General features: G+C 47.3%; 1 protein-coding gene across 7 annotated transcripts in view; it reads left to right on the top strand.

Annotated features, from left to right (window-relative positions):
• The window catches only part of GALNT18 (polypeptide N-acetylgalactosaminyltransferase 18), a 351,784-nt gene that overhangs the window by 230,237 nt on the left and 96,092 nt on the right, over positions 1-25,455 (top strand). For all 7 annotated transcript variants that reach the window (XR_011541200.1, XM_070624315.1, XM_070624314.1 and 4 more), the window contains exons 4-6: positions 8,988-9,171; positions 10,817-11,014; positions 15,290-15,404. Coding sequence is in view for 6 of the 7 variants with exons in the window: in XM_070624315.1 (XP_070480416.1) it covers positions 8,988-9,171; positions 10,817-11,014; positions 15,290-15,404 (497 nt within the window). In the remaining variant the exon portion in view is untranslated. The remainder of the gene's footprint in view (positions 1-8,987; positions 9,172-10,816; positions 11,015-15,289; positions 15,405-25,455) is intronic.

Raw genomic sequence — 25,455 nt, 5'->3', positions numbered from 1 at the left:
GTGGCCACTGTAATCCGGGGCTGGGTTTCTGGGGACAGCATTGAGCTAGAGAGGGGGGCAGAGCTGGCTGGCCTGAAACTGTGGGGGTGGGCAGAGGGGACAAAGGCGGTACCGTGTGCAGAGGGCAGCTGGGGACAACAGGGGCCAGTGCACAGCATCAGAGCCAAAGAGGCCATGCAGGGAAATGAAAACTGCAAAGTGAGGGGTCTGCGACTGAGGCCAGCAAGAGGAGCCAGTAGGGTGGGTCTGGGAGAATGAAGAAAAAGACTATCCGGGCATACAGCGGGGGAGCCTTCTGCGGACAGGGTCTGAGGCCTTCTGTTAAGGCTGGAGCCACATGCCATTGCAGAGGAGGCTCCTTCCCCGCCCTGTTACAAAGCCGATCTGTGTTTATGTCAGTTGTTACCAGGCTTGGCTGCCCGTCAGAATCGCACAGGGAGCGGGCGCGAAATTCAGTCTCTGGTCCCACCCCTGATCCACCGACCCAGGCTCTGCATGGGGCCGTGCCCTGACCCTGTGTTTGTCACAAGCTGATCTTATGCAGGCCAGCTTCGAATAGGCTCCAGGGGAAGGGGAGGGATGGGGACAGCCCGGTTGGATCTAAATCCTGACTCCACCACTTACTAACCGGGTGACATTGTGCCTTTCCTCATCTTCAAAATAGAGTGGTAACAATAGCAGCTACATCGTAGGGTTGTCAGAGGATTCGATGAGTAATATACGCAAAGTGCTTAGAACAATGGCTGGTATGTCATTTTTATTATTGATTCCTTTACTAACATTAGCCAGTTAATGCAGACATGAAGGGGTGGAGGGGCTTAAGTCACCATACACACGTATGTATTAGACACATCATATGCATGGGTCACGGGCTGAAAATCCACATGTTTTCGAGGACCAGGTGAGAGTGAAGTAACTGGTGGGGACGGTAGTGACTCAGAGAACACATGACTGTCCTAGTTTGGGTGCTCCCGGAAGCAGACCCCATACATGAATTGAGGCCAAGTCATTTGTCTGGTAGATGACCCCAGGAAACATGATGAGGGAGTGGGGTCATGAGACAGGGCAGACAGGAAAGTTAATGCCATGAGCATCACAAACAAGGTACCTCTGTGGGCTGCCAGGCCCAGTCCCCCTGGGAACCACCCAGAGACTGTGGACAGCCTGCCTCAGCTTTGCCCCACCTGAGGGGTGTGGAAACTAGGAGGGTTTGTGTTTGTGTTTTTTTTTTTTTTGGTGAGGAAGATTGACCCTGAGCTAACATCTGTGCCAATCTTCCTCTATTTTGTACATGGGACACTGCCTCCACATGGCTTGATGAGCAATGTGTAGGTCCACGCCTGGGATCCGAACCTGCGAACCCCGGGCCGCTAAAGCAGAGTGTGCGAATCTAACCACTATACCACTGGGCCGGCCCCATGGGACATATTCTTTTTTAAAGGCGGCTGTAACAAAGGACCACCAACTGCGTGGCTTCAACAGCAGAAACTGTCTCACCGTTCTGGAGGCCGGGAGTCCCAGATCGAGGTGCCAGCAGGGCTGTGATGGTGAAGCTGCCCCAAGCTGCTCCCCCGCTTCTGGAGGTCTGCCAGCAACCTGTGGCGTTCCTTGGCCTGGAGATGCATCTGTCCGTTCTACACCTTTGTGGTCGCGAGGCGTCCTCCCTGTGTGTCTCTGCCTTCGTATGGCTGCCTTCCTGGAAGGACACCACTCATGTTGGACCAGGGGCTGACTCTACTCCAGTAGGACCTCATCTTAACTAATTACTTCTGCAGTGACCTTGTCTCCAGATAAGGCCACATTCTGAGGCACTGGGGGTTAGGATTTCAACATATGAATTTGGGGGGGACACAATTCAACCCATAACATGAGGTATTTATTTCGCACCTCCTTCCCCTAATTGACTGGGGACTCCGTCTTTAGAGGGTAACTCCACAGCCCTTCCGGCTTGCCCTCAGGGCAGGCTGAGCGCCCCGCTGTGGTCAGAGAAAGCCCTCAGGTGGAGAGAAGGAAGCTGGCAGTGTGAGTGGAAGGTGAGCGCCGAGGGCTGTGGGCAGGCACTCGTGGTCAGGAGCGCTAAACCGTGTGCAGCCCCTTCTGAGTGCAGGCCGGTGGGAACGCTCAAACGGCACGCCCACCAAGCTGGCCCGCCGGCAGCCCCTGTGTCAGAGCCCTTCGAAAGGGCAGCTCCCTCAGCTCCAGCCAGTTGTCACGGAGCGGCGTGCCTGGCAGGCCAAAGAATATGCTCCGAGCAGGTGCAGCTCCACTGCTGCCAGTTTGAAAACGCTGCAGAAGTGCATGCTCAGATTTCCAGATGGGGCCTCCATCCTGAGTTAAGGGCTACGCACAGTTTCTCAAACTCAGCACTTTGGATGTTTTGAACTAGAGGATTCTGTATTGTGAGGGCTGCCCTGTGCACTGTAGGATGTTTAGCAGCATCCACACCTAGGAGCTCCCTCCCAGCTGTGACAATCAGAGCTGTCTCCAGACGTTGCCAAACATCCCCTCAAGGCATGGAAGTGTGGCCAGATCACCCCCACTGGGAAAGTAACAGGGTGTACGTCTTCTAGCTTCTGACTTCAGCCCGTGGCCCTCTGTCTTCCCGCCAATTGGACCAGGCGCTGCTTCTCAGGCCCTGCTGGCCCAGTCATTCAAGAGGCCTCGGTGCCTAAGATGTCTCAGTGTCACAAGTTTCTGAGATTCTTTTTTAAAAATCTCTCCCTCTCCCACTCCCTCTCTCTCCCCACCCCTTCTTTCTCCTCCCTCCCTCTCTCATCCTCTCTCCTTTCCCCCAACTCTCTTTCTCTCAGTGGGGTACAGCACATGCCTTTTAAACATCAGTAGGATGGCAGTTCCAGAAGGACTGTCTTGTTCACAGCTATTGCCACAGCAGCTGGATCAGTCCTGGGTACTTAATGAGTGCTCAATATTTGTTGAATGAATGAATGGGTGGCCTCTCCCTTCACTCCCACTTCCCCCCAACCTGGAGCGAAAGTGGGAACCGAGCATCGAGGGAAGGAGGAGGAGCTGGACCAGGTGCTCCACAGATGCCAGTGCAGCTGCCTTCTGAAGAGTGAAGTCCCACTGGGCATCACTTTCCTGATCCTTTATTTTTCCTTTATGCAAGAGAGAGAGAGTATCTCATTAGGTGTTTAAGTCAAATTAACAGCCATTGTACCAGACTTCTGCTCAGCCTGCGTTTTGTGTCTTTTGGGGTGATCCCTTGGCGCTAACTGCTTTTTATGGGATCAGTAAAGGTGCATAGATAGAGAGGGAAGAAAGGTTCTGTTTGACCAGGCTGTTGGATCTCGACTTTTTACTTGGCATCTAAGTCTGAAGGATGGAGCGCTGCCTGCACTTGGCGCTGAGCGGAGGCACCAACTGGGCCGATCGAGAGTGACCTGGGATCTCCTGAGAGGCGGATGGCGTTTCATCAGCTCGGTTTCCAGGAGCGCTGATTTACAGAGGCCGTTCAGATGTCAGCAGAGCAGGGGTTTGCGGACAGCAGGAGAGGGCCGGAGGAGCAGCACACGCTGGATGACACCTGGCCCCATGCAGGGTGCAAATTGTATTTCTCTGTCGACGCCGGCTATCTACAGCTCCGCCATTGATTCTAAATCTGGCAAAGTCACAGAGAGCAGACTCCCTGCGTCTCCCTTCCCAACACATTACAACAAACATAAAAGACAGCCTTCCCCTTTTTTCCACAATACTGTGCCTGTCCTGCTCTACCAAGACTCTTCATTAAAAGCTATTCATAGATATTTCAAAAAATAATTAAAGGTAGCTCACGTAGGAGAGAAAGGTAGAAGACAATGCAGCTTTTAGACTAGAACTTGAAAATCAAGCCTTTAGCAAAGGTAGAGAAGCAAAAATGCTGATAAAACCCTGTGGTTAGTCATTGTATTTGTCTCTGAGCTTCCTGGCAGCCTTGGCAAAAACGTAAATTTGATGGGTCATGTGTTTGTGTTTAAGTATAAATAAAACCATAAGTTCTTTATCTGTTTTTTGAGCTAAGTTCTGAGAGGTATTTAGCATATGTATATTATAAATGATATATAATAGACAACATCTTGGACAACAGTTTTCTAGCGAATGCAGAAGTGCTTTTGAGACGGTTCTTTCTTGCTTTGGCTATTGACGTGGGTTGAAGGAAACATGAATGCCTAATTAGGTCAGGTGCTTTGCAAAGACTGAGGCCATGTTATTCAGGGTATTTCAGGCCTTTTAAAATTTTCCGATAGTGGTTGTTTGGTTAGGGCTAAGGGAATTCTCTCTTCTAATCAGTAGCCAATGTTTGGGCTGCAGCTGGCTGAGAACAGAATTTTTCTCTCGCTGGTCCCCAGAAAACTTTATTCTAGTTCCCTGTTAACAGATCTTCGAGGTGCAAAGGGGCAGGCAGCTCCTACAAGAAGCAAAGCTTTTTCATCTCCCGCCACCACCATCTGAGCTGGCTTTTCTGTGTCTGATTTCATTTCCTGTGCATTGAGAGTTCACCATCTTATTTTAACCCCAGCACCACACCAGAACAGTAGATCTTGTTTTTTTAAACTTTGTGTATAACAAAGTACCCCAGAAGTTAGTGGCTTAAAATAGCAGCTATTCATTGGCTCCTGATTCTGTCGTAAGGACTGGGGTCGCAATTCTGAGTAAGGGCGGCGCGTCTCTGCTCTTCAAGGTGTTGGCTGGGCTCCCCCATGCCTTTGCAATCGGCTGGTGGCTGAAGGATCCAACATGGCCTCCATCACATGTCTGGGGCCTCAGTGGGTGGCCTGAGTGACTGGACACTCCCTGGGCCTCTCATCTTCAAGGAGGCTGGCTCGGGCTTCCTTACTTAGGGAGCAAGAGAGTGAAAGCAGAAGCTGTCAGATCTCCTAAGGCCTAGGCCTGGAGCTTACATGGCACCCCTCCTGCTGCACCTGTTGTCACAAGGCCAGCCCAGGCTTAGTGTGCGAGTCAGCTTCACAAGGATGTGAATTCAGAGAGGTGGCATTCACCGGGGATCATCGGTGGCAATCGTCCACGGCCCTCTCCATCAATACCTCAGTGACAGCGATCCCCATAGGCAGCGAGTCTCACCTGAGGGGTAAGGGGGAGAAGGGGACAGGTAAGTTCTCCCTGGGGGCCAGGGAGGAGGGTCCTTTGGTTCTGACCCAGTTCTCACTGCAAGTTCTGTGCACTCGCCACTTAACTGCCAGCGTCAAAAGCCAAAGATCAGTCCTTACGAGCTCTATTTAAAATTTCTATTTAAAATGACTTTGAAGTGATGAAACAGGAAACGTTTAAAGAACCTCCTGACAACTGTCATGAAGGCCTTGTAAGCGTGGGGCACGTGGGGTTACGCTGCTGCGTGGCTGACCTCCTGCCATGTGTGAGACAGTGGCCTCCCCAGGCCTCCCCGGGCAGTTGTGCAGCTGGGGATCACAGAGTCATCTTCCTTTTAGTTAAAGTGAGATACACAATGTGTTAGTGACAGCCCCAAAGTCAGCTGCATCTTCTCCAGGCTGGAATGAGCACGCCTGACAGCCCCCACTGTCCCAAGCTCCGGACAAGGGTTACACTGTTGAAAAGGATGAAAAGGATGACTTGAATGACAACAAAGGCCACATGCTCATTGCTTTTGCAGAAGCTGGAAAGCTGGAAGGGCTAGATAACCAAGACACTGGGTAACAGAAGCAGGGAGAAAGCGTTCTGACTTCGCAGAAACAGTGTAATCTTGAAAAAGATTGAGTTAGGGGCTGGCCCGGTGGCACAGCAGTTAAGTGTGCATGTTCCGCTTCTCGGCGGCCCGGGGTTTGCTGGTTCAGATCCCGGGTGCGGACATGGCACCGCTTGGCAAAAGCCATGCTGTGGTAGGCGTCCCACATATTAAGTAGAGGAAGATGGGCATGGATGTTAGCTCAGGGCCAGTTTTCCTTGGCAAAAAGAGGAGGATTGGCAGTAGTTAGCTCAGGGCTAATCTTCCTCAAAAAAAAATACATTGAGTTAAAGAGGACTAAACATAAGATCCTATGTTTTGGCTCCGAGCATGCAGGTACACACACAAACACGCACGCGTGCATCCATGAAGAGATGGGAGGAAGGAGGCCTGACTTAGCAGCACTTTGTGCAAAGAACCTATAGGTATGTGTTTCCAGTAAGCTCAGTTTGAGTCAAAAGTGGGCAAAGTTAATGTGACCTTAAACTGTATGAATAGGAGCATAGATTCTAGAATAAGGGAGGTGATTGATTCCCTCTATTCTGTATAGCCCAATTTACTCCAGAAGTATTAGGCCAATTTCTAGGTGCATAATTTAAAAGTGTTAGTGAAAAACTAACATATTTAGAGGGAAGTTCAACAGAGTAAAAGAATTTGAACTCAAAAGATATGAGGAAATATAAGGAGGAACTGAAGACATTTGACCTAGAGAAATCCTCAGCAAGGACTTAAGGATGCTCTTCAACTCTAAATGGTTGTCATGTGGAAGAGGGACTTGATCTGCCCTCTTTGGCCCCAAAATAAGTCTTAGACCAATGGGTAGAAGGCTGAGGGACCTTGGCCTTTGGAGGGCAAAAAAAAAGGCCATCTAAAGTTGGCAAGGCCCAATAAGGAATGGACTGCGTAGATTCCCAGTCACTGCGGGGGCTGGGAACCACTCATCAGGATAGACAGGGGGATTCAAACCTTAGGTGGGTAATTGGTTCAAGACAAACTTTAAAATCCTGTCCTTCTAACTAAGTCTGAGGTCCTGGGAGTCACAGGGACTTGCTCAAGGTCACAGAGCAAGTAAGTGGCTGTCCAGGACCAGGCTCCAGCCTGCCTCTCAGCATTTAGGCCTCGGATGGCTAGCCTCTTCACTTCCTCCATAACTCGAGCTGGGATGCAAAGAGCAGCCTAGGGACCACATCCTCCCCATCCCTCCAGGCCTAACTGTTTAGCCAGCATCATGTGTAAAAAGATGTGAAATCAGTGTCCATAGGAGGGCACACCGACTCTGGCAGGACCACTGTGCCCCCCACCTCCTGTCTTCCCTGGCATGAGGCCCTTGCACACGTTTCCATCTCCTGCTTGGCCCCTGCCCTCACTGCTTGCAGACTTCTACCCTAGGGGCAGGACCGGGCAGGGCAGGAAGACGTGGTCCTGGGCGGAGCGTGCGAAGAAGGCTCTGTCAGCCAGGGATGGATCCTCTGACTCCTAGGGACTTCAGCTTCCACGCCCAGCCCCTCGCAACTGCCACTGTGAGGGAGGGGGGAGGGAAGGAGAGAAAGGAGGCTTTCTTTTTTTGAGCATCTGCTGCGTGTTATGCACTTTTGACACGGGTTAATCCCATTGCTTCCTCATAACAGCCATATTCGTTTCCTAGGACTACCCTAACAAAGTACCACAAACGGCATGGCTTAGAACAATAGAGATTGGCTCTGGAGTCCAGAAGCAAGGGGTCTGTGAGGCCATGCTCCCTCTGCAGTGGCACGGAAGCCTCCGTCCCGGCCCCCTCCTAGCTTCCGGTGCCCTCAGATGCTCGCTGGCTTGTAGATGACCCTCTTCTGTTTATGTCTCCTCACTTGTCTTCCTTCCGGGCGTCTGTCTCTGTGTCCGTATTTCCCCCTTTTGTAAGAATACCAGTCATATTGATTAGGGCCTAGGGACCTTATGTTAACTTGGTAAATCTGCAAAGACCCTATTTCCAAATCAGGTCATATTCGGAGGTACTAGAAGTTAGACTTCAGCATACCTTTTTGGAGAGATACAATTGCACCCAGAACAGCCCACCCTCTGGTTCCCCAAATTCTTGTCCCTCCTACATGTAAAAATACATTCACCCGTCCGAACATCCTCACGGACAGCAGACGCTGGTTTAGTAACAGGCCCAGGACCATAATGCTAACACGGAAAGCGGACTTAAAATGCGGCGTTGCTGACTCTGGACACGGCCCTCTTTCTCCAACACTGCGCTGCTGCGTGGGCCACGCCTACCGTGAGCCAGGCACTGTTCCAGAGCCTCGTGCCCTTTCCTCACACTTAGTGGTCCGCTTGTCTGGTGGGGCCCAGAGTGGGCACCAAGGGACACGGAGCTCCTACGGTCCTCTGCTAAGGACTGGGCCCAGCCCAGGTGGGTCTGGCCCAGGGCCTGGGTGTGGGCAGGCCGAGAAGATGGGAGGAGGGCAACTGAGGGGCAGGTGCGGGGAAACCCAGGCGAAGAGTGGGAATGGAGTCCTGGGGAGGTGCTCTGCATGCAGGTGGGAGAGTGTGGCCCACTCAGGTGGTCTTTTGGGGGAGCCAGCCGTCACAGGCTGTTACCTGAGCTTCTGTGGAAAACGCAGTGAGCGTGGCTGCTGTGCTGTCACTACTGAGGAACGAGGGGCAGCTGGGGCCGGTCCTATTGCTGCGGGCCCCGTCTACAGTGGTGGAGAAGCAGGGGAATCACATTCTGAGCCAGGCCCCACAACAGCAGGCAACAGACTAACGCCAAACGCTCACACGGCGCAGCTCCTGGTTGTCCGCTTCCCGGAAACATGGAGGTCCAGGCAGGAGTGAGAGCCGGGCGGTAATCTTCGCAGATGGAGCTTTCTCTGGGGATCAGGGAAGGACCAGTGGAGGGTGCTGAGGTAGAAGGAGCCCGCTGAGCTGATGAGAAGAATGTGGCTTTTGAAGTCATTAGGCCCGACTTGAAACCACACTCTGTCACCCACAGGCTGCATGACATTGGACAAATTGATAAACCCTTCTGAGCACCACTTTCCCACAGGCTTGTTCTGAAGGTTAAATAGACAATGTGTGTGAGGAGTGTGACCCTGTGCAAGTTGCTGGGCTCAGTGAATTCTCTTTCCATCTCTGTTTTTCCCCCCAAAGCTGAACTGCACTGGCCATCCTGGGGAATAGCAAGGAAGACCCCGGGAGAAGGGGAACAGACCCCGTGCCTCTCTCTGGGGGTCAGTTCACCCTAAGATGGGGAATGTCTTGATTGCTCCTGCCCCATCACGCTAAGGATGGCTTTTTCCCCTCACAGAGGAGCTGAAGGAGAAGCTGACGGAGTATGTGGACAAGGTGAACGGCCAGAAGCCCGGCTTCATCAAAGTCGTGCGCCACAGCAAGCAGGAAGGCCTCATCCGCTCCAGGGTCAGCGGCTGGAGGGCAGCCACCGCACCCGTCGTGGCGCTCTTTGATGCCCATGTGGAGTTCAATGTGGGCTGGTAAGTGCCCGTCAAGAGAGAAGGATGAGTCCCAGTGCGGTCCAGACGCTTTGGCGCATATGGGTGCAAAGCATGCTGGGATCTCAGTCATAGTGGGGAAAGATATGATGAGTCATCTGGGAACAGATGAGATCTGGGCGTGTGAGTGACCTAGGCAACAGGGCTGGCCCTTCCGGTCGGGGAGGGTCAGGGGTCAACAGGTCAATACACGGTGTCTAAAGGGTATGGTGACATAAGGTGTGACTCCGGCTGGTGTGGTCCTCTAGGAGACATGATCTGGGAGAGGGAGAAATGCTGAGAGCCAAGCAGAGAGTGCCAGGCTGGCTGAGGCCAGGGCTGAACCCCCAGGAAAGGCAGACTGGACCAGACATGAGACAGAAGCCCAGCCCCACAGCCGGGGCCAAGACCAAGTGAGCAGAGGGGCCAAGGTGGCTTGATGTTGTCACAGGTGCCCTGGGCTCCCCTAAATGCCAGGCCGATAGCACAGAATCTGAGATTCTCCCTACTGGTGAAACTAGCTCTTAGAAAACCTTTCTTTCTCTGTCAGGGCTGCTCAGGTGCTGCGTGGGGCAAGAGAGCAGATGCAAGGCCTCAGTGGCTGCAGCCAGGCTGGGATAGGGCACCTGATGCTGACTTCCCTGGGGGCTGGAGGGCACACTGCGGCCCACTGTGTGTGGCATCGAAGGCCAGGCTCTGGGGATGACTGAGTGTACACCCTCCTAAGCCGTGTGCCTGACGACACTGCGGTCTGCCTCCTCCCAGACTCCAGGGCCATCCTGTGCCTCCCCAGAGTGGGCTGTGGAGAGCCCTTTAGCAAGAGGGAGCAGCCGGGCGCGCACACAGCATGACAGGATTGGGGCCTCCTTTTACATTACAGGCTTGAATTCAGGCTGCGGTGCAGCCATTTGTCATAGTTGAAGTCCCTGCTTGCCATTTGTGACTGTTTAAAAAGCATTTTCATTGGATTTATGGCCAGAAGAGAGGGACACTTACTATTTCAAGCTGATTTGAATAAACAATTATACAACGAATGCATTATTAATGAGAAGCTTATCATTCCTGTCTGCAAACACTTCACTCGCCTGGTGCCCAGAGGGGCCTTCTGGCTCCCTGGGGGCCCCGAGCCGCCCTGCTCGTGGGGCAGTAGGGAATGCGTGGGGTGGGCGTGCCCATGGGGAAGGACCAAAGCATCACGGCATGCCTGGTGGAAGTGAGTTTGCTCCCACCTCCCTGTCTCCACCACCCTCATCTGCCTTTTCCTCCTGGTGGGTACACAGAATTTTGCAAAATCAAAGCCCAAGTTGAAAGCTTCCCGTGGAACCTCAGATCTGTTCCTTTCTTCTTTCTTGAGGCTTGAATTTTTCTCTAGTGGAAAAGGGAGAGCCAGCAGACACAAGGATCTGAGGCCCTAAGACGCTCTCAGCTCACCCCGGACGAGCTGAAGGAGTGAGCAGGCCTCTGGCCAACCCAGAAGTAGGGCGGATGGGAGTGACCAGGAAGCCCTTCCCAGAGGCCCTAGCAGCTCTCCCCTGGAGGGGTGGCTGGGTGGTTTTCCTCTTTCTGCGGGGCAGACGCATCAGGAGTTGCCAACCTGGTGTTCGTCCGGCTTGGAAGCACTTGCCGTCTCTCCCTCCCTCCTGCTCAGGGCGGAACCCGTGCTCACCCGCATAAAGGAGAACCGGAAACGCATCATCTCGCCATCCTTCGACAACATCAAGTACGACAACTTTGAGATAGAAGAGTACCCGCTGGCCGCCCAGGGCTTTGACTGGGAGCTGTGGTGCCGCTACCTAAACCCACCGAAGGCCTGGTGGAAGCTGGAGAACTCCACAGCCCCCATCAGGTAAAGCCTCCTTACCTGTGGGTCTCTCCACCTTGTCTCCCAGGCAGGGGCTCCCCTCCCAGCCCAACCTTATTCCCTGAACTCCAGCCCCATGGTGGGGGTGGGGGTGGAGAGCAATGACAAATGACCTCTGGTCACTGCTCACAGGCTCAGATGATGCCTTTTAAAAGAACCATGGTGCCCAGAATCCATTCAGAGGCTCAAAGTTCCTCATTTCAACCCATCACTGTGGGACACCTGCTGGGTGCCACCTGCTGTGTGGGTGCTGGGACTCTGGAGTGATTAAGACTCGATTCCTGCCCCCAAAGCCTGGAGTCCAGTGAAGACAGACAAAATCATTAGAATAACTGATGACTCCGCCACACCGTGGAGACTGCATGAACAGCGAGGAGAGTCCTTTTCAGAGAGTGTAGCATTTGCACTTGCTCATAGGGGCAAGTAGGAGATGGCAGATGAGTTCATGGACACGGAGGGGGTTCAAAGGGCCTGGGAGGAGGGCCGTGAGGGGGCAGCCCTGGCAGTGAGGCTGGAGGGGCAGAGGCAAGAGCAGACCCAGGCACCTCATGTGCCTCACTGATGTTCGAGCTTATCCTGTAGGACTCAAACAAAAGTGGCTTCAAACTGCATTTCAAAGATCCCAAACTCACTCTGCTTTTGCTGTGCCTTCATAGGGCCCAGAAGGACTCCGTGCAGCCTGTGTTTTATGGGTTAGGATTCCCGAATCAGCAGCCCCCACCAGCCCATGTTTCTGTCTGGTTAATCACAGATCAGGTGCCTTTACACTTTCTGCAGAGTCCTGCCCGTTAAACACACAGACGGCTCCAGAAGGTGGCCTAGGGGACAGTCCCTGGAATGAAAGAGGAGATTAGAAACTGATGTTGCTTTGTATTACATGAGGGAGAAAGATTATGAAAAATTTAATTGAAAATGGGCGATTATTATCTAAGATCACATTTTTCCTTGCCAGAAGAAAAAACTATATTCCTATTTCAAACAGGATGGAGGCGAACTCCACAGAGCTTTACCGCAGTTCTCTCTGTTACCTATTTGTTAGCCTTCTGCCACAATTTTGTGGGGTTAAATACTTGTTTGGAGGTTACTATGTGCAGGGGCCTTTTACACACATAGTCTCATTGGCTCCTCATCGTAACCTGGCGACAGCTGTTTGTGTCAGCCCTGTTTTGTAAGACGAGGAAAGCAAGACTGACAAAGGAGAATGGGCCGGGCGAGGGCTCTGGGCAGTGGAGCCAGCATCTGAACCCAGATCAGCTGGATTCCTTGCCCCCGTTGCCATCTGCCTAGTCACCCACTGCTGAGCTGAGAACTGGTGTGGCCGAATTCTGCCCTCAGGCCTGTTGAAGGCTGCTTGGGGGGAAATATGCCATCACCCAGTGAGCGTTCTTGCAGAAGGCTGCCCTGACAGTAGCTGCCTCTGCTCTGCTCGTCTCTGAGTGTAGTAGCCTGGTCGTAGGAAACCTGCAGTCTGGGTCCTTGACAGAGAATATCCTCTCAGCTTCAAATTTTCCATCCCCAAGTTTTTATCAAAAACTTGGCTGGGGGCCAGCCCCGTGGCCGAGTGGTTAAGTTTGTGCGCTCTGCTTCAGCAGCCCAGGGTTTTGCTGGTTCGGATCCTGTGCGCGGACATGGCACCGCTCACCAGGCCATGCTGAGGTGGCGTCCCACATTCCACAACTAGAAGGACTTACAGTTACAATATACAGCTATGTACTGGGGGCCTTTGGGGAGAAGGAGGAAAAAAAAGAAGATTGGCAACAGATGTTAGCTCAGGTGCTAATCTTTAAAAAAAAAAAAAGAAAGAAAACTTGGTCGAGAGAAATGGTATTAATGGAAGGTTTTTAGAAGAACATTCCTGGTTTTATCCCTACATGAAGACAGCCCCATCGAAAACTGTGGGTTCTACAAATTTATCTTTCCCACCTCGGCTCCTATTTCCTTGGAGCTTCACTTTAGTGCTTTGTCCACACATGATGTAAGTTATAAAAAGAGCCCAGAGATATCTTCTATTACGTCCTAAAGGGATGTCTTTGAGATGGTTGTTCACTACATCCCGAAGTAACTTCTTTAAGACTGACATGAGAAATTCCTTTCAAACTGACTATAGTCAAAGAAAGTCTTGCCATCCCTGAGGAATTAGTATGAGATTTTCACATGGAAACTGTAAACCTTATTTCTAAGACCATGGATGTTCATTTTTACCTTGGCCACTGGGAAACTCAGAGTCAACTTTGTGCTTTCACTTTAAGAACTATGAAGGACCTAAGGCTGCACATGCTTTCTAAATGGCCCCCAATTTGTAATGAACTTTTGGTCTTTTCAGACATTTATCTGTTTTGCTTTTCAATGTATTTTACATTTTCTTGTAAGCTATTTCTAATCTTTTTGGGAATGAGGCAAGGTATAAATCAATAACACTTTCAGGGTGATTGGGTCCACTTTATGCCCTGGCTGGTTAATAAATAATAGACTGCCTCGGGTGGCCTGTGCTCATCCCAGAGTAACTGTTCAAGATTCTGTTCTTTCCCTGACTGGGCCTGGCTGTATGGAGAAGGCCTTAAATGATCTTTCGAGTACCAGTTACATCCCAGAGATTTCGAGTGCTTTCCATGATTTAATTTAATCCTCTTAAGGTTATGGTTGATTCCGTTTCATAGATATGGAATCAGAGGTTCAGAGAGGTTAGGGAGTTTCTCTCAGAGACACACAGCCAGAAAGGGGATTTTTTTCCATAGCGCTCACATCCAAGGCCAAGGTCAGGCGTCCCCTACCAGAGCAGGAACTCGACCTGCTTTAGGAGCAGTGGACTGAGGTAGATTGACCTCCCAGATGCCCGTGGTCTATGGATGGCGAGGCCATTCAGAGTAAAATGCTGTGGTATGAAAGGAGGAGAGGCAGGGAGCCCCAAGCTCCAGTCTCTGCCTGAGTGGCTTCCTGCATCAGCATTCCCCAAAGAAATGGCCTACAAAATACTGTAGCTGTTTCTCCACCTTGATGGTTTCCAGTTTCAAAAATGGGTCCATTTGCATGTTTTCTCATTGCCAAGAATTCTTTATTTCTCCTTTTCTTTCTCTTTCCCTCCAAATCCTTCAGCCACCAGCTGATAAGATGCTACGCAAGGGCTAGAAACGGTAGCCGTGTGCAGTGGGACAATTCAAAGTCAGTTGTGTGAGTTAATGCTCTTGGCAGAGAGGCAGTCCACGTGCGCTCCTGCTGCTTCACCTGACGTGGCTCGCTCCTTGTGAAGTCCTGGGCTGGGTGTCTGCGTGTAGCCGGCAAGCCCCATGCTCACACTCTCAATAAGGAAAGGACCTACTGGGTGTTAATGTCTTGCTCCAGCCTAAGCCCCCTGCTAATTTCCAGACCCAGGCCGGCTCTCTGCACCCTGCCTGTTGGATCTCCCCCTAGGGTCCCCCAGGCATTAAGATCAGCTTTCCCAGGACAGAATGCTTCTTCCTTCTGAAACCAGCTTCTTCTGTATACCCCGGATTGATGAGTGGCCCTCACCCCACCGCCACCCAAGAGAGAAAGCCTCCAGGTTCCTCCCTCACTCTCGTAGGTCATCTGTTTATTTTACATCAAAATACGTCTTTTGACAATCCCTATCTCCATTCCAGATTCTCTGGTCGAGGTCCTCATCATTTGTCACCTAGATATAGCAACAAGCTTCCCAAGTGGATTCCTCAGTTTCCACCCAGTCTCCTCCAGTCAGTCACCCCACAGCTGCCTGAGTATTCTTTTTAAAAACATGGATCTGCTCATACTGCTGTCTGCTTAAAATTCCTTGTTGGTACTCCTTTCCCTCCCGATAAAAATCCAAATTATTTACCAGGCTGTCCAAAGCCCCAGCGAATCTTTCTAAATGGAGCCAGGTTGGCATGCAGAACCCTAGTTGGGGAATGATGGGGAAGTTGGCATGGGTGCCCAGGTAGAAACAGAGACTGGCTATGCAGCTCAGAGTTCAGGGTCAGGGCAGCTGGAGAGACAGACATTCAATCCCCACTAGCAGACTGCGCACTCCTTCTCTGCTAACACACACGCAGGCACCACTGGGAATGATGGCTGGTCCCAGGACAAGAGCTATCTACCACTGCCCAATGAAACAGCCTCCCTGGGGCAGCTGGTGAGGGTAGACCCAGGAGGGTCCCTGAGAGAACCAGATCCTCCTGGTAGGAAGGTACCACTGTTTTCACTCCTCTGGCGACCGCCATGACACAGCCCCTCCGCTAACTGCTGGCCCGTCTCCCCACACCCCTGCAGGAGCCCTGCCCTCATTGGCTGCTTCATTGTGGACCGGCAGTACTTCCAGGAGATCGGCTTACTGGACGAGGGCATGGAGGTCTACGGAGGCGAGAACGTCGAGCTCGGGATCAGGGTGAGCAGGGGTTCCCACCCCCAGAGCTTGGCTCAGCTCCCCAGAGGGCGAATGAGCCTGGGGGGTGGAGAAATGGGGATCAAAGTTGAGGGCCATTGACTGATTCTGAATATCCAGTCCCTAATCTTGGCCCATGCGTGTGTGATTAGGGCTGATGAGGACAGGATGGAGACACAGGATGGGACTCATAGAATTTTCAGGAAGAAAAAGACTTCAGAAACCGCTTTGGCTGGAGGTGGGAAGGGACATGGGAGAGTTGAGCTCCCAACTCAAGGGAACAACCTCTTTGTTGTTCCCAAGGCCAAACACAGGCTCCTTGGGGGGAGTGAAGGTGAGCTCCAGGAGAAGACTGCAGGCACCAAGGTGGGCTGGACAAGAGGGACCCTCAGAGTCACTTCCCCCCAGAGCCACCTCCTCTTGGGATTTCTCACTCTGGTATTCCCTGTCTCCTCCACAGTGACCCACACAACTTTCCTAAAGACACTGTCAAGAGAGGGCTACAGGGAAATAAGCTCATGGTACATAAACAGCAAAACACAGCCGGGCTCACACTATGCTGGTTTCGGACGCCACCACATGCTGGTCCAACCCTCAGGCCCGTTCATGCCTCACACCATTCTCCGGAGGTAGCCACCATCCTGCCCCAGGGTACAGGGCCCTTTGTGACTATCCAGCACATGGTGTGAATCCACAACGGGCACCATTTAATTTCTCATCCTACTGAAACATTTCCTAGGCTCTGGCCCCTTTCCCTGGGCCTATGAAAAGATAACTCCAAAATGAACCCATCCCCCATGCTAAGGGACATGTTGGGTCCCCTGATAGTTTGTGTGAATGTGATGATGGATACAATGAAGTGCCTCATCCTAGAGGGAAGCCTACCCCTCTGTTCAGGTTGTGCTTCTATCCTCATGAAAAACCCAACATTCGAGCTGTGGCTTGTCCCCGTGATGGTCCCCACGGTCCTCTCCATGGGGATCTTTAAGCGGCCTGACACACCCACGCACTACAGGCTTTCAGCCCTTGGAGGGGACCTGGTACCTGCTGGTGATCATGGCAGTCATCCAAGACGTTCCTCCTCACTGCCAGCCCTCCGTGCAGACCACCCCAGCATCTGGCTGGCTCCTAGTAGGGACCCCACTCTTGCCCCTTTAGCCTTAGCCTCTGCATCTGGCATCTCTAGTTCCTGATGCTCACTTCCCACTCAAGGACTCCAGCTTGGATACCCCCTCCTCTCAACTCCAACCTTCCCGGCCCTCCCACCTGCTGGACAGCCCTCACCCTGCCCTGAGGGGAGACTGGGCACCTGCAGTGAGCATCTCCCTCCTGCAGCGGCCTGCAGGCACCATGTGGGCCTGACTTGTCGCCCAGACTTAACACTCGGGCTTTGAGGACTGGCAGTGGGAGCAGTTTGTCTGAAGGCGAGCTTAGAAAACACCTCCAGACACCCGTATTCACTGAAACCCAGAGAAATTGCTTTGGAGGAAGTCAAAATGCATGGGCTTATTGGGGAGCTAATCTATTCATGGAGGACAGCGCCTGCATAATCACCTCATTTCTCCAGCTGGCCCTGCACGGGGCATTCATTCACCATTTGCATCCTCACCGTCTCCTTTCAGCAGCGCTCTAGATAAATTCTCTCCCCCAAACAACATTTTTCACTAGGAGCTGCCGCCGGGAATTGGCTGAGCAGACAGGACCGCCTCTTGTCACTTATGCTCCCTGGGTGAAGGTGTCTGGGATCGGAGAGAGGAATTAGATTTGTGAACTCTGCTTCCAACACGTATGAGAGTCCGTCATACGGTGATGGGAGCAGTCTGCGTTTTCCTCCCTAGGTTGTAAAGCTGGTCTGGAGTGTGGGCCTGGGGGAGGCTTTCAAATACTTGTTGAAAATCTTTGGGTGGTTTTGTGTTTGGGGTATAAAATGCAGTATGAAGTGTTGACTGGCTTTTTTTTTTTTTTCCCTCCATCACTTCCCTCCCGCTTGATGGAGGTGAAGTGCTGTAGGAGTTGAAGGAAAGGTGGCTTTTAAAGCAGGGGCCCAACAACCTGTTGGCTGGCCGAGCTGAGAACAGAAGGAGGGGCTGGTTAATTCGGATTCAGTCCCCCTTTAAGGGATACAGAGCGCCGAGCATCTCCAAAATAGATTTCCACATTTTGCGTGGTTAGCCACATTTTCTTTCATGTTCTGTGAGTTAACATCTCGGTGCCTCACTCTCCTGGTCTAGGATCTCCCCTCAATTACCCCACAGGATTGTGCGTAAAAATGAGAGACAGTGCTTTTCTCACCTCAATATTCAGAGGCAGCTTATTCAAAGTCCTTGCCCATTTGGAACACACAAACAGAATTGTTTGCACAATTATTCAGTACCTGCTTTGGCACTTTGCATCCATCTACAAAACACCCTAAAAAGTAGCTGTTACTATAATATATCCTTTTTTCAGATGAGGAAATTGTGAAATTAAGAGTTTACATATGTTCTCAAGGTCATCCAACTTATAAAAGGTAGAGAAAAGATTCAACCCCAGATCTTTATGATTCTAAAGCCTAGACAGATATGCCACAGTGATCTAGGATAAAGGTCCTTTAAGCATCCACAAAAAAGTATTAAAATGTCCATGCAGTAATTTCCTTCTACTTTATTCACAATCATGTCTACTGAGGCCCTATTTAAAGCCTTTTTCTTATTTTGCACTCAATTCTAATTGGCCTTTTGTCCTCCTGATTTCTAAGTCCACAACTCAGGTGGGGAGAGGAAGGGAACTGCTGTGGGCAAGGAGAATGAAAAGAATGAGAAATAAGAGTGAACACCGAATAGGAGACAGAAAGACTGCATAGATGGTGGCTATGAAAATGCTAGAATATACAAGAAAGTATTCAAGAGCTGGCAAGGAATTAAGAAATTGTTAGAGGCTTTTATGGGTTGAATTGAGTCCCCTCAAAATATATTGAAGTTCTAACCCCCTGTATCTGTGAATATGATCTTATTTGAAAATAGGGTCTTTGCAGATGTAATCAGGTTAAGATGAGGTCACAATGGGTTAGGGTGGGCCCTAATCCAATGTGACTGGTGTTCTTATAAAAGAAGGAAGATTTGGATACAGACAGACACAGAGGGAAGATGACCATGTGAAGATGGAGGCAGAGACTGAAGTAACGATGCCACAAGCCAAGGAATGTCTGGAGCTACCAGAAGCTGAAAGAGGCAAGGAAGGATCCTCCGCGAGAGGCTTTGGAGAGAGCATGGCCCTGCCAGCCTCTGATTTCAGCCTGCTAACCTCTAGAACTGTGAGAGAACGAATCTCTGTTGTTATAGGTGATGTGGTTTGTGGTGCCCCATTATAACAATTCAAGGAAGTTTAATACAGAGACGGAAACCTAAGTGAAAGAGGGAACCTAGAAAAGGCCAGGTCTGTTGTATTTGGAGAACCTGGTAACGTTAACGTTATAATTTCTGAATTTCATAAAGTGTGGAGGACAAGATATAAAGCCTAAGACTTGCCCAAGACGAAAAGTCTACTAAAATAATCCCACTTACCCCCCATAAAGCTGGGGCTCCAAAGGCCAAGTATTTTACTATAAAGATGAGCTAGAGTTGCTCCCACCCTCACCCCCCCATGTTATAGTGAAGATGGCCTCTCAATCTTGTGCGGGGAGGAGAAGAAAAATTCCCCTCTGTGAATCCCTCCCTTGGGTTTATAACTTAAAATCAAAAGACTGCATGGTCCAGAAAATCTCAGGAGTGGAATTTAACATAAAGTTTTTGCAAATTCTTAGGCATCTGCAAAAATGTATGCAAATCCTCTCCAGAAAAAGACCCCTTTAACTCAGGGCACAAAACGTCCCACACCTAGAGGTCCAAGAAATGTGAGTTCACTTTTTAAAAAAATCACAAAACAGACAAGGGAAAAAGAAAGTGCCAAGAGCAAACACCTGCAAAATCATCAGACAGTCAAGTTTGATCTACAGAGTCCTCAAGTCTTGAATCTGTCACATGCAGGATATAAAAGAAGTTGTATAAATGGAATACTACTCAGCCGTAAAAAAGGACAAAGTCGTCCCATTCACAACAACATGGATAGACCTTGAGGGTATTATGTTGAGTGAAATAAGCCAGACAGAGAAAGACAAACTCTGTATGACTCCACTCATAGGTGGTAGTTAACATATGGGCAAAGAGAACTGATCGGTGGTTGCCAGGGGAAAGGGGGGTGGAGGGAGGGCACTAGGGGTGAAGTGGTGTACCTACAACATGACTAATAATGATGTACAACTGTAATTTCACAAGGATGTTAACTTTCATAACCTTAATAAAAAAATAAATAAATAAATAAAAAAGTTGTATACTATTTAAATAAGTAAAAGAAGAGATTTAAAATATGAATAAGAAGCAAGAGGCTATAAAAAAAGATCAGTCATCATATTAGAATAAAAATAGAATTTCAAACATAGGGGCTGGCTCCGTGGCCGAGTGGTTAAGTTCAAGCTCTCCGCTGCAGCGGCCCAGGGTCCGGATCCTGGGCGCGGACGTGGCACCACTCGTCAGGCCATGTTGAGGTGGCGTCCCACATCCCACAACTAGAAGGACCTGCAACTAAGATATACAACTATGTATGGAGGTTGGGGGGGGGGGCATTGGGAGGGTAGGGTTGGGAAATAAAGCTGAAAAAAAAAAAAGATTGGCAACAGTTGTTAGCCCAGGTGCCAATCCTTAAAAAAAAAAAAGGAAGATTGGCAACAGATGTTAGCCTAGGTGCCAAGCTTTAACAAAAAAAAAAAAAAAAAAGGAATTTCAAACATGAGAAATATAAAAATAGAAATTAAAAGCTTAATAAATGGATTAAACCATTAGATGGATATTGTTAAAGGAAAAAAATTAGTAAACTGGAAAATAGATCTGGAGAAACTATTCAAAATCAGCCCAGGAAGACAAAGGCAAAAAATATGAAAATAAAGAGGTTGTGAGCCATGTAGAATTGAGGGAGAGGGTTTAATATCTTAGAATTTGAAAGGAAATGATAAAAAAAGAGGATTAGGCAAAAGCAATGTTTGAATAGATAATAACTGAGAATGTTCCCAAATTGGTGAAAGACACCAACCCTCAGATTCAAGAAGTCAACCTGTCCAAAGCAGGATAAATACAAAAATATTCACACTTAGACGTATCATAGTGGAATTGCGGAGAGCCAAAGACAAAGAGAAGATCTTACAGCAGTCAGAGAGAAAAGATAGACTACCTAAAATTGAATGATAATTAGAATAACAGTTGACTTTTCAGTGGCAAGAATGGAATCCAGAAGACCATGAAATAATATCTTAAGTATGTAGAGAGAAAATAATTATCAACTTATATATGTATACTCAATAAAAATATTGTTCAAAAACTAGGGTAGAAGAAAGTCATTTTCCAATACACAAAAACTGAAAGAGTTTGCCACTAACAGATCCTCACTAAAATAAATTATAAAGGATATACTTCAGGTATAAGGAAAATGAACCTGGAAGGAAAGCTGAGATAAAAGATTAGCTCAAAAAGTAGTAAATACATGAATAAATCTAAAGAGATATTGATGGTAGATGACGCTATAGTAATTCCTTGTGGGGTTATAAAAACACATTAAAATGACAATGCATGATGACAATCGCAAATAAGTTGGGAGAGGTGATCGTAATTTAAGTGTTCTAAAATGCCTGTATTATTAATGAGGATGGAAAGGATACTGGTTGGCTTTAAATTTTGATAAAATAAGCGATTAAGGGGCCGGCTCCATGGCCGAGTGGTTGAGTTTGCACACTCTGCTGTGGTGGTCCAGTGTTTCATCGGTTCGAATCCTAGGCGCGGACATGGCACCGCTCATCGGGCTGTGCTGAGGCGGCGTCCCACATGCCATAACTAGAAGGACCCACAACTAAGAATACACAACTATGTACCAGGGGGCTTTGGGGAGAAAAAGGGAAAAAACAAAATCTTTAAAAAAAATAAGCGATTAAAATTTCTAGGAAAACCATGAAAATTGTAGATATAGAAAGCATAACTTCCAAAGTAATGAAATAATAAAATGGTAAGAAAGAGATAAATAGAAAAAGAACAGGTGGTACAAAGAGAAAACGTATAAGATGGTAGAAATAAATCCAAATATATCAGTAAATACAGTAAATTTGCATGCACTAAGTTAAAAGACAAACATTTTTAGACTAGATTTTTAAAATTATCGCTAGGCTATTTATAAGAAACATGTCTGAAATATAATAATACAGAAAGCTTAAAATATAAACGGATGGAAGAACTCCTAACAGGCAAATATCATCAAAAGAAACTCACTGTAGTTTTATTAACATTAGAAAAAATGCTATGACAAGGTGCTTTAGTATAAGTAAAGAAGATTTATATATATGTCTACAAGATATAACGTGCAGTTTGTCAGGAATATATGACAATTATAAGCTTTTAGGCAGCTAATTGCATAACTTTAATTTAAATAAAGTAGAAATTGACAAAATTACAAGAAGACATGGATAACTCCACTAACGTAGTGGAGGATTTTAATAAATTTCTCCAAGTAATTGACAGACCAACACAGTTAATAGTTTTAATTTAATGGGCACATATAGAACACTGCATCTAACAACTACAAGATTCAACAAATTTTAAAGGATTAACATCATAGAGAACATGTTCTCTGATCATAATAAAATAAATTAGAAATCCATAACCAAAAATTATAGACAAAAGCCATATTTTTGGAAATTGTGAAACATTTCTGAATAACTCATAAGTCAAAGAAGAAATTATACTGGAAATTTGAAAATATTTTGAACTGAACGACGGCAAATATACTACATATTACAGTATGCAAAATGCAGCTAAAATAGTAGTTAAGAAAAAATGTAAATCAAAACAGTATGATATTGGTATAAAATCAGCAACATAGATCAATGGAACACAATGGAGAGCCCAGAAATAAATGCATGAGAACCCATGCATATATGGTGAGTTAATTTACAACAAAGGAGCCAAGAATATATAATGAGGAAAGAACCGTCTCTTCAATAAATGGTGTTGGGAAAACTGGACAGCCACATGCAAAAGAATGAAACTGGACCCCTATCTTATACGATACACAAAAATAAACTCAAAGCGGATTAAAGGCTTGAATGTAAGACCTGAAACCGTGAAACTCCTAGAAGAAAATAAGTGGTAAACAACGTGACGTAGTTCTTGGCAATGACTTTTTGAATCTGACACCAAAAGCAAAAGCAACAAAAGCAAAAATAAACAAGTGGGACCTCATCAAACTAAAATACTTCTGCACAGCAAAGGAAACCATTAACAAAATGAAAAGGCAACTTACTGAATGGCAGAAAATATTTGCAAATCATATATCTGATAAGGGGTTAATCCAAAATACATATATAAAGAACTCATACAACTCAATAGCAAAAAATCAAACAATCCAATTAAAAGATGAGCAGAAGATCCGAATAGATATTTTTTGAAAGAAGACATACAGATGGCCAATCGGTACGTGAAAAGATGCTCAACATCACTAATCATCAGGGAAATGAAAATTAAAACCACAAGGAGATATCACCTCACATGTTAGAATGGCTATTATCAAAATGACGAGAAATAACAAGTGTTGGCGAGGATGTGGATAAAAGGAAACCCTTATTTACTGTTGATGGGAATGTAAATTGGTGCAGCCACTGTGGAACAGTATGGAATTCCTCAAAAGAGTAAAAACAGGACTACCATATGATCCAGCAATTTCACTTCTAGGTATTTATCCGAAGAAAACAAAAACACTAACCAAAAAGATAGATGAACTTCCATGTTCATTGAAGCATTATTTACAATAGCCAAGATATGGAAGCAACCTAAGTGTCCATTGATGGATAAATGGATAAAGAAAATGTGGTGTATATATATATACAATAGAATATTATTCAGCCGTGAAAAGAATGAATCTTACTGTTTGTGACAACATGGGTGGACCTTGAGGGCATTATGCCAAGTGAAGTAAGTCAGACAGGGAAAGACAAATATCCTATGATCTGATTTATATGTGGACTCTAAAAACAATAACAACAACAACAAAAAAAACCCAAGCTCATAGATACATAGAACAGATTGGTGGTTGCCAGAGGTGGGGAGCGGGGCATGGGAGAAATGGGTCAAGGGGGCCAAAAGGTACAAACTTTCAGTTATAAAATAAATACGTCATGGGAAAGTAATGTACAGCATGGTGGCTATAGTTAATAATACAGTATTGCATATTTGAAAGTTGCTAAGAGAGTAAATCTGCAAAGTTCTCATCACAAGAAAAAAGTATTTTGTAACTATGTAAGGTGACAGGTTGTTAACTAGACTTATTGTGGTGATCATTCACAATGTATAAAAATATTGAAGCGTTACATTGTACACCTGAAACTAGTATAATGTTATATGTCAATTGTACCTCTATAGAAATAAAATAATACATGTTGCAAAAAAAGAGAAATTGTATAGCATCCCATTCTTATATTAGAAAGAAAAACTGAAAGTTAATAAGCTAAATATGGTAGTTAGAAAAAAATAGAATAAAAACTGTAGATGAAAATAATAAAGATAAGAACAGAAATTAATGAAAGGAATAAAGGACTAATATTAGTTCTTTATTAAGGACTGATAAAAGCCAAAGGACTGATAAAGCCTAGGCTTGATTCTTTGAAAAGACTAATCAAATTGATAAACTTTTAGCTGGGTTGAGAGAGAGAGATACCACAAATGAACAATACTAAGAATGGAAAAAGGGCCGTAATTATAGTTGATACAGAGTATATGAGGAATGTTTATGCCAAAATTTGAAAACTGAGATGAAAAGAACAACTTTGTAGAAAAATATAGCTTATGAAAACTGACACAGGAAGAAATCAAAAACCAAAATTATCCTATAACTGTTAAAGAAGTTGAACCAGTGGGTTTAATATATTCTCACAAATAAAAAACTAGGACCAGATGTCTTTACCATCAAGCCCTGCTAAACTTTCAAGGAACAAATTATTCCAAACTTCTGCAAATCGTTTGAACACAGATTGCAGAGTGGATACTAAGTGACTGAGCACACTGTCTTGGGTCTCTTTCTTCTAGAGCCAGACATCCAGGCAGACCCCTGGGTTTATAGCACAACACAGTACAGCACAATTATTGATGATCTTCATGATAGTCCTGAGTCATAAAGAAAAGTCTGAATTGTATTCTGTGTACTCTGTTCAGTAAGACAAAGGGAGCATAACCATACCTAAAGATATCTTTAGAAAATGTAAAACTTAGTAAACTTTTGATACTGAAAGAGAAAACTCTTCAGTTATATGGAATTGAAAGAGGGGAAACTGATCTGGAAGTCTAGCCTGTTTAGTGTTCCTTGAAATTAAATTCTTTAATATAAATAACAGCTGTCTCCACCTTTCTGGAATGAAAACCATAGAAGTGGGAAGGAGAGGAAAAGAATGCCACCATGACTGCCACCAGCGCCCTCCCCATAGTGTCCAGAGCAGGCATTCAGATGAAAGAGACCTCCTCTCTGTCTTGCCCCGGCTGTAGATGGCTCTTGACTGGCTTGAGCTCTTTGGAAGCTATCACACAGAAGAGAGTCTACTAGACAGGAGTCTCTGTTGGACACCCACTTGGACATAGCTGCAAGCCACGGACTCCTCGTCTAGATGTCTAAGCTCTACTCACTTGGGGTTTCTTATTGGCATTTTAGTGTCTGTGTCTTGGAACATTCATTATCATCTGTCTCTTCAGAATATTGTCTGCCATTCTGCTGCCTCTTCCACAGCTTTTTCATCCTCCAAGTTGACTGGCCTTTTAGCACCTGCTCCAAAGGCTGGATCATTGCCTTTATCCTGGCTCCCCCGGATTATCCAAGCTCCAGTGCCAGCCTTGCCTCTTCTTGCTCTTGCCTAGCCCATCGTGAGGTCTGATTGAGCATTGAATCTCTCCCTGCGATTCTGCCCCTTCTCTCTGTCTAGCTGAGCAACATCTAGGGCAGGGGCAAATCCAGCTCA

The sequence above is a fragment of the Equus przewalskii genome, chromosome 6 (assembly GCF_037783145.1).
Source record: "Equus przewalskii isolate Varuska chromosome 6, EquPr2, whole genome shotgun sequence".
Classification (NCBI taxonomy): Eukaryota; Metazoa; Chordata; class Mammalia; order Perissodactyla; family Equidae; genus Equus; species Equus przewalskii.
This window is presented reverse-complemented; position numbering and strand designations above follow the sequence as displayed.